This window comes from Calypte anna, chromosome 18 (assembly GCF_003957555.1).
Source record: "Calypte anna isolate BGI_N300 chromosome 18, bCalAnn1_v1.p, whole genome shotgun sequence".
NCBI classification, from domain to species: Eukaryota; Metazoa; Chordata; class Aves; order Apodiformes; family Trochilidae; genus Calypte; species Calypte anna.
In genome coordinates, this window is record NC_044263.1 from 800,509 (window position 1) to 813,281 (window position 12,773).

Below are 12,773 nucleotides of genomic sequence, written 5' to 3' on the forward strand. Positions count from 1 at the left end.
TTGTGATAGGCTGCAGAAGGAAATTAATTATTTCACTAACTGTTTTTCTTTAAAAACTTGGAGATCATCTGATTTCTATCCTTGCCTTACCTTCTTTATGAATCATAGAGTCTCATTGTTTTAACCTAAAAATACTGATGACTTTAAAGCAGTTAAAAGCCATGAGTATGCACTAACAAAATGTCTGCTCAGTAGGGGGAACAGCTCTCATTTCTCATTGATACATGAGTAGAGAGCAAAGAGAATGAGGAGCATTACAGAGTCATTAAAATGAAGTTATCAGTGATTATCATCAACAAAGAGAATCCTGAGTGCAGTTTTTTAATTAAATTCTTAATGTGTGTATATATGCAAGTAATCATTTCTATTGTCAGCCAACTTTAAATTTCTCAAAAAGGTAATTGGAAAACCACTCCTGATTCTGCACAAGAGTCTCAAGAGAAGCTCATGGTGTGTGTAGTGGAAACACAATGTCTTCACCAGGTGTGCAAGCAAGTGTGGGAATCATTTTGGTGCAAGTGCTGCTGCTCACAGCTGAGCTGAGATCACCAGCTTGTGCACTCAGGGAACAAACAGCCAGCACACCTCCAACAAAACCTGCTTGTGATTCTTTCTGTACCTTCCAGGTGCACCCTCAGAACAGCTCAGGTGTTTTGAGTTTCTCCAGAATTAAGCCTTAGCTGACATCTGGAGAGCTTCCTGTCCCCAGGGTATCCTGGCTGGGGAGGCTGAAACCTCATCCAGTGCCTGTGGTGTATTTAGGAAGATAGTTTATTTCATTGTTGGGCTCATGGAATGGCACTGGTGTGCTTTATTTTTGTACAAGGGGTATTGTTAGCAATGCTAATGGCTCTGCAGGCCCTGCAGAGGCCATGGACTCCTTTCCTCTGCTGCCCAAGTGCACCTGAAGTATTTTCAGTTTCTTTTTCTGAAGTTTGGTTTGGTCCTCAAGGGAAAAAAATGTCTTTAGGCTATTTTTTGTTTCCTTTTTAGAATTTGAGCAGTAACTAATGGCATATTAATTAACAAATGTGTTAGGACAAGTGTGCACACTTGTGCATGCACAGCTGGGGGGGCTCTGCAGCATCTCAGGGGACTGCTCAGAGCAACCAGAACTGCTGCAGTGCCCAGAGGGGCTTCCAAAAGCTGTGTCAGGGAGGGCAGGGGGTGCTGGTTCTGTCCTGCAGACAGCTCCAGAGGGGCTTTGGAGCAGCAGCTGCAGCTCAGGCAGCTTCCTACTGGTTGTGGTTATTTTGGGAAAATGTAAATAGTATCCTCACCTCATCTGAAATGTTTGTGCAGAAATGTACTGAGATTCAAACAGTATCCTCGTGTTTGTTCATCTAAGAAAAATGACTCACAGGGTCCTGCTTTCATCTTACTTGATTATACTTTATTTCTACGCAGTACATGACAGTATATTTGTAAAGATTTTTTAAAAATAAATGTATTGATTTGCTTTAATGCTTTAAAAATAAGAATTAAATTGTGAGATATTAGCTGCTTTTTTTTTTTTTTTTTGAAACTTGTTATAGTGTCAATTACATGGCCGTGGTTTTTGAATAGAGCACATAGGCTGAAATTGTATTAGTATGTATGGATGGTTGTAATTATCTAGTGATGAAATTAACTTCAAAATTACAAATGACATATGGTCTCTGAAGCAGTAAGCAATGGAAGCAAATAAGCAGGATTTTCCATTCATCAAGAGCAAATGTCTGTCATCAACCATCTCACCAATTTAAGTATTTGGCATTAGTTACTACAGAAGCTTTTATTCGATATTAAAAGAAAGAACTGTTGTTATGCTTCTCCTGTCTTTCAAAAGAAAACTGCTTTGTTACCTTCCAAATCTTCCAGTTTTGGTTAATCTTTAATGGTATTTAATTTGTACTTGTATGAAAATTTGGGAATAATTTTTGGGTACTGCATCCACGTACATCCATGAAGGATGCAGTGCTTATGGTTTTGAAGCTGACTGGGTGAAAGGAACCTGCATTAAAGTATTATTAAACAATTTCTCACAAGCAGAACACTGGAGAGGGAAAGTGGGGAAAGCTTTTGGCTTCTTCCTTCTGCAAAGCTGGGTGGTGTTCATGCTGTGATACAGGCTTGGTTTGCCCAGGTTGTTGACTTGGGTTTTACAGAAACGTAATTTGGAGTAGCTAAAGGTTTAAATTGCCTGTAGATCAATTCCTGCCTCTTGTCAGGCTGAATGATTCAGTTGTGGTAAAAAATCTCATTTGTTTTGTGTCTTTTAGATCCTCTGTCAATGGGTCCCCAAAAAGCTCTGGAAACGATTGGTGCAAATTTACAGAAGCAGTATGAAAACTGGCAGCCACGAGTAAGTATTCCTTGGGCTTCCCCTCTTCTGCTGCTTCACAAGAACATCCAATAAGGACTGAAAACTGGGATGCGTGTCTGTCACACGGCCTGGTGGTCTTGCAGCAATTGTTGCTTCCTTCATCATCACTGTGAATAACTTCTTACAAGCTGTCACACTGAGAGCTTTCCAGCCAGTGCCCCTCTTGGGCAGCACTTCCTTTGGTCGTGTCTGGGAATTTGTTCAAAGTACCAACTCCTACAGTGGTTTTCTAAATCTAAGTTCTTCTGACTTGGTTGTGTTTTTGAGGTGTTGTGAAGTTTTCCACTCTGAGTTTATAATTTCTCATTGTAAAGATGTGTTTGGCCTCAGGTAGCTCAGAACTCTGTGTCCCAGCACTCACCAGTACTGGAACACGTTTGGAGCAAATGAATGCTGTAAGTTAGTAGCTGAGGAAGGCTGTTGGGTTTGTTGTAAAACATCATTTCAGTGCTTTGGTAACTGCTGATTCCAGCTACAAGGTAAGGTGTGTACACCTTTTTGAAAAGGGATGTTTTGGCTGGAGTAACACAAAGCAGGAGTGACAGGAACCTACAAGCTACTGACTGTTTATTTCCTCTCACTGGGGAAGTGTTTTGCTTCTGGGTATTTCAGTGTCCATGGCTTCATGCATCTCAGTAAATAAGCTACAGAAAGATCTAAGGAATGAAATTTGAAGTCTGGGGTGGTTTTCAAATGGGTACAAAAACCAAACTGTGGAATCATCTTCACTGCTACTGTGCCCCAGTATGTTCAGGTCCTCATCTGTATGCTCCAGGCAGTTTGGGTCAAAACATTCCTCTTCAAAGCACCTGGGCCATCAACTACTAAATCATAAATTTGTCATTACAAGCATGTAATGTGTCACCCAAACAGGGGCAGCAACTTTACTGAATGACCCTTTCTATAGATTTGGTTTTTTCCATGTGCACAGTGATCTGGTCATTAGTTTTTGAGGAGACATTGTTGCTTCTCTTCTTTTTAGGTTGTCTTCAGTAGTAATAATTATGTGCATTTCTGTCAGCACCAGGACTGTATCTGCTGTTGCTGACAGTCCTTATTACCTTATTTAATGTATAAACAACCTACAGAGTGTCTCTGTGCTGTCTGTCAGGGTATAGTTTAAGGGTATGGTCAGCACTTGGGCAGGTAACTGGGATTTTCCTGCCCTCTGAACAGGATGACTGGTTGAGGAGGCCTTTAGATATTTTTAACCAGTCTTTCTATTTAGACTGTTATGGGTTACTTTATTTCTTTATAAAATCAATACAGATATTGTCACTGCTGGTGTTTTGTTTGGGTCTGAATGTCCCTGTTCCTGGGGCAGATACAGAACTGGGCTTCTTTGGAATTTTCCCCCGGGGCTTCCATTCCTAAATGAAGGGCAAATACCTTCCAATAAAGGTCAGGTGGCTTTCAGATTACCTTTGTAGCAGTAAATATGAGCTTTTCTTTTGCCAGACACCGTTGAGAATATTTTTCCCTGCAAAAAGGTTGGTGTGTGTTGTTACAGGCAGCTTGTGAAGGAGTTTGTTGCATGTGTGCAGGGTCCCTCCTCTTTCTAACTCAAGCTTGGTGGAAATAATAATATGTTCAGAGCAATTTGAATGTAAATATAGCTTGTAGTGTTCTTTACCTCTTGCCTTTGATCCCTGCTCCCTTATTTAGGATTAATTGAATAAAATTTAGTTTATCTTTCAGTAAAAGCTGAATGTATGACCTGAAGGAGACTTGCAGGTTTCAGTGGTTAAATGTTTACAAAGCTCAATCTGGGGGTATGCTTTTTTCTGAAGTGTTTTGTAAATACATTTATATAAGGAGGACTTGCCCATGTATGTATGTGTTTAACACATGGGGATTTGAGTTTTTCCTCGTGGTACACTGGCAGTTTTTTAAATCGTTCTCTGTCAGCCCCATAATTTGGCAGAAAATCCAGATAGTGTCTAAAATCAAATAGGAGAGTGAAACATCTTTTTCTCCACTCTTGAATGGCAGGGCCCATAGTAGTGAGGGATGAGGGACAGGCTTCCAGAAGCAGCAGGTACCTGTGTGGGCTGACCTCACGCTGCCTTGTAGAGTTTGCACAAAACATGAGGCAATTACTGAGCTCTGATGTTTGTGTGCAAGGTGCCTGGTTCCTAACAGTAAATCACAGTCCTTTGAAACATTGCAAAGCTAAACACGTACTGTTTTATTGCACTCTGCAGGGCTCTTGAGTTTTCTGCAGTAATAAAGAGAAGTTGATGTGCCATCTGCAATAAACCAATAGGAACATTATTGAATTTCCTAGAACTTTCATATAAATACTAATACATCTAGTTTTGTCTATTTCTCAGTGTTTTGGGGTGATTGAAGAACTGATGGAAGGGAGATGATTTTGGGGAAAACTAGGCAGTCTGAAAAAAAAGACCAAATCATTAAAATCTTTGGAAATAGCCAAAATTCCTGGGTGTCAGTGTGGGTCTGGATGGTTGGCAGTGCCTGGACCCAGTGGTGCTGCTGCTGGTCAATGGATCCTGGCAGTAATTAACTCTGTGGGGAAGGTCCTGGGCCATCACTTACCAGCACAGCCCTTGTCTGCTGATAATTTGTAGGATGTTGTTCAAATAGATGCCTGGTTTTGTTAAATACAAATAGCTTAGCTGAAAAAGCCTTAAAAAGGGTAGGCATGAAAATTCTTTGTTCCTGAAATCTCCCAGGCTGCACAGCTGATGAATATTTCCTTCCAGGTCTTATTGAGCCCCTTTCTAAATAATTTATCAGCTTGCCATTGCTTGAAGTATTTCTTCTGATTAAATTTAAGACTTTACTTTATTGTTATGTAGCTATATAAGCTCGTGTGCTGCAGGTATCAGAAACACTTCAGTTGTTGTTTCATCTGCAAAATGCTGCAGTTAGACAATCTTCAGTCATCTCACTGCAATTCTCAAATGAAAATTTGAGAGTAGGAGATGACAAGGCTGAAGGCTTTAGCTGTCTTTATAAAGAATCTTCTGAACAAGTGAGAGTTCTTGCAATTCAGTGCAAAGGTAATTTAGGTGCTAGTGAAAAAGTGAAAAGGAAAAAAATAAATCTCTACTGTTACCATGAGGTGTGACTGCCACTGGGCAGGGAAGGGGTTATCTGAGAGTAATCTGGAAAGCAGGGTCAGTGAGAGGAGATAAAAGGGGCTGCTTAAGCAGCTGAGAATGATCAGAGGGAAAGGCAGTGAAAGTGAAGAGCACAGGACCCCAAAATGCCCATCCTGGTTGGAGGGGAAAAACCTTCCCTGCAGCAGGGGGAATCTGGGAGCTGATGGGTCAGGGGGGAGCAGAGGAGAAGTGGGGTTTGGTGGTTACAGGACCTGGGTTAAAGAGTGTGGCAAGGCACTGGGAAAAAGGAGAGACTGGAGCTGAGACAGCACCTTGTATCACTTCATTTTATTTTGGGTAATTAAATTTCTGTTGGAGATTCATTACATGGTCTGTATGTCAAACATTGAGAGAAGAAATTGATGGCATTGAAATGGTATTTCTCTGCTTCTCATTTTCCTTTTTGAGCCTTTGCAGAATGCTGCCCGTGTTGAGTGCAGTGCTGTAGTAAGTGACCAGGGAGAGAACTCCTTTGCTTGTGCTGGCAGGAAGTTGTCTGGGTGCAAATTCAGTTTTCTTGGCAGCATTGTGTGCTATGCCATTCAAGAGGCAGGAACTTTCCTCAGTTTAAAAGTCATCAGACTTTGAGAATTGGAATAATAGACTGTGAATTCTGAGTGCTGCTGCAGTGGGATGGTTTATGGAGATGCAGTAGCTGGTGGGGATTTTTATGAGCAGAAGTTCCTGTTACTTAAGTCCCAGTTTACATCCATTTATCAACAGAGCCTGGGACTGAGGTTCTTTGCTGTAACGTTCTGCAGGGCTGGGGCTGAAGGGTTGGTGAGAGGATGAAGCTGTTACTCAGCTTTCTGCTGCTCCTTTCCTTGTGAGATGCTTGGGGAGGGTGTTTTGCTGCATCCTCTGGGCTGGAGTTCTCTGAGCTGGCCTCCAGTACTTGTGTACAAAAAGCACCAGTTGTACCTCCTGTAAAGCAGTGACTGCAGCATGAGGAGAGGTGGGGCTGTGCCTCCTGGCTTTGTTCTCAGAAGGGTGCCAGGCTTTCTTCTTTTCTCCCCATTTCTCATGCAAGGCATCTCATTCCTTCTAGCCTTTCCTGGGCAACCAGATGTCTTCCTTTCCATTCCTGTGTTCCTGAGGGCTGGGGAACCAAAGGCAGATCTGTAGGCTGAGTGATAGGTGGGTCAGGACCTGGTATGGAGCAGGCTGGAGCTTTATGCTTATTAAATTTGCATGAAATGTGAGATTTTTTTCCTTTTTTTTTTTTTTTTTTTGGCTGTGACTCTTGACCAGTTTCTTTCTTTAACTCTAAATCAACCAGAAAACCTTTAGGACTTTTTCTTTTTTTCTTTCTCTGGTTTCACTCAATTATTCTGACACTTCTGTTGTGATTTCTATTACTCCAAATGAAACTGAGTGGCTTTTTTGGCAATGCTGTTCTTTATTTCCCAGTCCTGCCACTGGAGGGTCAAAAACTGCTATTCATAACTCTTCCTGAGTAGAGGTGAGGTTAAGAAAGCTGTTTCAGAGGCACTCAGGTTCCTCTGTTGCTCATGAAGTGTGTTGTTAATGCTGGAGGAGTGGAGCAGAGGAGCCCAGCTCCTGGAGGAGGATTTGCTTGAGCCAGGGGCTGTAGGGATGGGATGGGAACCACTGCTGCCCAGTTTGCTGTGGGAAAGAAGACTGGTGCAAACAAATGTGAGGGTACAAAGAGTTGGGCCCTGGACTTTCAGAGATTTGGAGGTGAGGCAGAGAGGGTGCAGAGGTGTGAATCACTCTCAGCTGTTTTAGTGGGATGTTACTTTTGTACAGAGACCTTTACTTCAAGTTGAAAGTCAACTCTTCTATGGAATTTGGGCCTTTTTGCATCCTCTGGTAAGTAACTTAATGGAGTGTGAGAGTTTTGTGCCTCCCTGTACAATTTAACCACAGCAAGGTCTGTAATTTGTCACCTGTGCAACATCCATTTCCCCATTGTCCCTCTCCTTCCAGGCCAGTAGCTCCAGGGAGTGTGTGGGAGTCTCCTTGCCATAACCAGCACTACCAAACACCTTTAGATGTTGCATCCCAAAGAGTTTTTTCCCCTCAGACCTACTTGCCTCAATGAAATAGTTACAGTATTGGTTGGGATTTTTTTCTTAAAGTGCCAGATTGCTGTCTTCCTTTTTCTTCTCTCCAGTCCTCTTGCTAAGGCTGGTGCCTTCACTATTTTGATTGTCTAATGGAATTAGTAGTGAGTGTTTCATTATAGCTCCACCTGAATGGACATGTTACCTATGCCAGTTTTTAAAGAAAAGGTTTTCCTGATCCTTTTTTTCTAATCCACTGCCATGGTGTGTGAAGCCTCTTGCAGCTTGCACTCCACCAGTGACTGATGGTCTCTGAGGAGACATCTCATACAATACAGGTAAATTGTACTTTCTGTGACAAGCCTTCAAGGAAGCAGGGAGGCTTTTCTGAGCAAAAGAGGCTCTTCCTTCCTTTCTTCTAAGTCTGCTTTCCAACACTTTTCCCTTAATTTCAAAGGAAGTGCAACCGAGATACTTGAAACAGATAATTTAGAGCCTCTACCTTTTTGTGCATGTTTTCTGTTGATGCTGTTGTTCCCCTCATTAGATATCTCTGGGCTTTGATACAGTTTGTGAGGTTTCATTCCTTGCATTGCTTCCCTCTGCCTAATTAATTACTAAGTTGCTTGCTGCACATCAAAGGTTGAGTATTTCCTAAAGAGTAACGAGCTAAGCATGAAAACTAATTGAACACATGACCTAATTATTGGTCTCTCAGTGAGTCATACTTTTCCTTTATTTCTGTAGGGTTTTTCCTTTAAAACAACAGCAAATACTAATTGCTTCTGCAAAAGAGATACTTTAGAATTCCAAGGGGGAAAAGGAAAAATGGAAAAACTATTACTTGGTGTCCCTGCTCTGCAGATGTAGGAACTTGAAACAAAAACTGAAGAAAAAAAAAATAAGAAGACATTGTGACCTTGTTTAACAAAACCAGGTTTTCCTAAGAGGACAATGTTTGCTGGTTTTTATTTCCCAACAGCCTCTTGAGTTTGGCAGCTACTTCAGGCTCTGCAAAATTTTGCTGTATCAATCCTTTGCTGTCTTGTTGAAGATCAACTGGCTTCAGCATAAACCAGCTTTTTTTTTTTTCCAGAAAAAGTGTCTGTCACAGAAGACAGGTCAACAAGTAAAATTGCCAGAAACAGTCACTCGTTGTCTCATTCTCTCCAGAAAATTGTCTCAGTACCATTCTGAGTCTGACTGTCAGCCATGGCTGGTTTTGCCTCCAGAAGAACTGTGAGTTTAGCCAGAAAAACACAAGTTGTAAGGATGATAGATTATGGAACTCGCTTTATGTCTTCTGAATATGAAGAAAAATAGGGCAAATTAAGCAGCTTCTGAGTTGTAGTTTTCCTTTTGGTTGCTCTCAGGGTGATCTGCAGCTCAGCTCCTGCTCATCCCCGGCAGAGCCTGGCAGGGGAGAGCTCAAGAGCAGGGTCTCAGTTGAAAGAGTTGTCTCAGTTGAAAGACCAGTCTCTCAACAAAGAGACATTGCCTTGAAGCTACTCTCTTTTGTGCTGAAAAACCTGAACTGGGCCACCTATTTTCTTCTGCAGAGCATAAGAAAACCTTTCTTCAGGGCACTTCTACCAGAGGGAAAGTGATGACCAGCTGGGGAGGTTTTGGCATCTTAAACCACTGCATAAAGTTCCCTGGAGTTCTGCAGCCTGACTTCTAGCAGTGTATCCATAGGCACTGCTGATGTGACTGCCTTCATCTGGGAGTAGCTGTACCACCTGTACACAAAAAAAATCAATAGCAATGATACAAAGGATTTGAGAGTAAGCTGTACAAGTGCAGAGCTCCCTGCTGCAATTCTGGGGCTCGGTCTGGGTGGAATGCATGTCTGAATTCTTTTAGTGGTGAGGAAAAAAATTAATCTGATAAATCTCTTAATGAGGACTAAAAAGAAAGTGGAAACTGCAGAAGTGCAGTGGTAATATACTTACTACTGATTTCTGAGATTGTCATGGAAAATGAGGCACAAAAAGGAAAAAAAAAATAGTCACAGGTGTGAACTGATGTGAAAAAGTGTTTTCAGAAGCTGTAAAGACAAGGAAGTGGCATTAGGCTGTTCTGTTAACTGAACTGTTCATGCACTGCAGATCAGCAGTGATCTGGCATTCTGGAACCAAGTCAACAAACTTGCAAAATCAGTTTAGTGGGAAAATCCTCTGGGTCTTGGCATCTTGCAGAATTCTCGAACACAGTAGGGCAGGAGTGACCTTGACTGAAGGAGATGGAGCAAAGGGGAACTATTGCTTAAGTCTAGAAAGGTAAGTTTGAACCACTATGAAAAGGACATTTAACTTGTAAGCAAACAACATTTCTTCCCATTTTATTACAAAAATGATGCAGGACCGTGGCTGTTGAGGTCAGTGTATCTCTCTGACAAGTGGCAGCCTTCAGAATCACCGGGCTGCTCCAGCAGACCTGCCCAGGGCAGGACAGGGCTCCAGACCACCCCACCACTAATTCTGCACATTTGAAAGAGCTCCCCTAGAAGCTGCAAAGAGTGAGCTGGTGAACTCCCCCAGATCCACGTTCACCAAGGGCTGCTTGGCAGGGGAGCTGCATGAGGAACCTTCCCATCACTGCCTCCAGCTCATTGCAGAAGCACTGGGCCCCCCCTTGCCACGGAGGGGCTGCCTTGACTGCCTCAAAAATGCATTTCCTTTGCTATTATCACCCAGCATCTGAACTCTTACTAATTTTAGAATCCTATTTGAATGCAGTCATTCAGTGACTGTGCTTTCTCCTGCTTTGCTTTCCATAGTCTTCTGACAATAAGATCCATTCACATATTGTAGATTTCCTCTCTGTTTTGTATTTCATCATCAAAATGAGGCCAGGATTGGCAGACAATCCAGGTTTGTGTATTCTAGGGTTTTCTCATATGACCATTGTACTCTTAATGTTGGTTTGTCCTAAGATGTAAAGAAAGATGTGACACTAGAGAGGCTTCTGGAAAGAGATGAGCAGCTCTGCTCAAATCTGATTAATGTTTTTCTGTAATTACCACCCAGCCTCTCTGTGACCTATTTAAAAATACCTTGTCTTTGTGCTCCATGGAGAGCAGTGAATCCCTGGGGACTGGGAGGAGCCTTCTGCAGATCCATTTGCATCCACCCTGATGCTCTTTTATCAGGGAACTACCACAGAGAACCCACTGGGCAAGGATTCTGTCATTGCAAAGGTGGACGTGCACACAGTGCTGTGTTGGACAAGCAGAGCTGCTCTCTGAATAGGCATCAGAGTTCTGTGCAAAACATAGAGCATCTTTAAAAACTCTTAAAAGTAGAGGATACAGAGAAGGGATAGTGCTGAAATTGTACTGTTGCTCAGGAGTTAGACTGAGTAGGTTTTAGGGATGTGTCCTGGTGTGTGCTTCAAACCCTGCTGGAGCATTTTGTGATGTGAACCATCAAACTGGTGTCAGGCTGAGGGTAGGGACCTGGCATATGAGGAGCAGATTTAAGTTCTTTTATGATTCCCTTTGTTCAAACAATTATTTATGCTGCATGTTTTTTTTACTTGAACAGAGAGGGAGGGATTTCTACCATACAAGGTAGGCTGGTGGGTAGAATTTCTGTAAATCTTGGAGCAAACTTCTGGTGTGTAGTAGCTTGTAATTGCAGAGAAACATGCCTGTCTCCTGGGTCTGCTGCAGCAGATATTCAGAGTTTTTTGTCTTCCCTGTCAACATCAGTTCTCATGAGCAGACTGCTCAAAGGTGAATTTTAGAAGTATTGTTGAATACTAAATCCACAGAACGAGGGTCAGGTAGTTTGGAATTCATTTCACATTGGACTTAAGAGCAAGGTCAAAGACTGCAGAGGAAAGGAAAAGTCCCTACACTGCTGACTACATCCAAGTGAATAAATGTTCCACCCTTACAGCTTGGCTCTAGTAATGCATTTTGTCCCAGCCATCTAGCAAATTAAGCTGTTTAAGTCCTGGGCTGCTGTTGAATATATTGGTGTGTGGGAGGTTGAGATGGATTGTTTCAATGCAACCAAATATCTACAGAGGACTTGCCTAAGACTTGCAGGAGTACTGCTCGTGGCTTAGTTTTGAATTTCAGTTTAAATATCTGTAAGTTATAGGATGTCTTCAGTGCAATTATTATTTTTCAAGTTAGCAATAACTAGGCATTTTAGCAGGAATGTATTTTTTGTGGCCTGCATTAGCCAGGTTAAGCTGTTGCTTGTAACATCAATTTGGGATTTCTGGCATGCTCCCTTGTACTTACCTATGCAGTTTCTGATCATCTGTGATTAATCCTCATGAATTTACATAAGGGTAATTTCATGTGCCCATAACCTAAAATTCAAATGGCTAAAAACCTGAAATCCATGTGGATATTGTTCAGTATATTTTGTATTTGCATGCATGTCTCTAACACAAGAGTTATTGTGGTCATTTCAGCTTGGGCTTACAGGCAATTGAATTTATGATTGATTGGTAGCAGGTATAAATTGAAACCCCTCCTTACATTGCAGAATTGATCTCTGGAGTTCCCACATAATGTGCTCTTGCAGCTCTTTACTTCTCTGCTCCCATGTCTTGCAGCCTGTGCAGCAGAGCCCGGCGTGGCACTGGTGTGTGCAGGCACAAGGAATGAACAGCAGTGCAAGTGGTGAGAAATTCAGGAAACCCTCTGGGAGGCTGCAGGCTTCCTGCCAACCTCTCTGCTAGACTGAATTTTGCTGGGTATTTTGGGGCAAACCTGTCACACCACTGTCCCTTCCTGGCTCTACAGCCAGCTGGGAGTGACAGCAGATCTTGTGCTGCCCACAGAGGATTTCTTTCTTGCTAAGATTTTGCTGGTGTCTTTTTTTGGGGGGCTGGATGTGGAACAAAGCTGCACGAGCCCAGGTACATTGCTGCTGGATAAGCTGTCAGAGAGCCCTAAGAGAAAAGCATCCAGATTTATTGCAAGGCATGCTTTTTGTTGATGTCATAAGGGTTATTTTAAACAAATGCTGGTAGTGGGGAAGTGCAGAGCATGTTGCTGCATGAATTCCAAAGACTGAATAGATTTTGGACTGATTTCCTGAGGAAATTGTTATTCTCCTGATCAGCTGAGGAGCAGGCTGCAGCCTGAATCCAACTCCTACTGCTGTGTAACAGCTCCCTGTGGGAAGGGAGAGAAAACTCCATAACATCCAAACCTTCAGAAAGAGATTGATCCTGCTAGGTGATAGAAATTCCAGACATGAAAAGCAAAGTAGGAGAAATTTTGGCTTG

The 12,773-nt window shown here is 42.3% G+C and overlaps 1 protein-coding gene across 3 annotated transcripts in view; it reads left to right on the plus strand.

The window, feature by feature from the left end:
• RPTOR (regulatory associated protein of MTOR complex 1) overlaps positions 1 to 12,773 on the plus strand; it is a 112,476-nt gene that overhangs the window by 11,607 nt on the left and 88,096 nt on the right. For all 3 annotated transcript variants that reach the window (XM_008494694.2, XM_030461662.1, XM_030461663.1), the window contains exon 3: positions 2,262 to 2,344. In XM_008494694.2, coding sequence (XP_008492916.2) covers positions 2,262 to 2,344 — 83 coding nt within the window. The remainder of the gene's footprint in view (positions 1 to 2,261; positions 2,345 to 12,773) is intronic.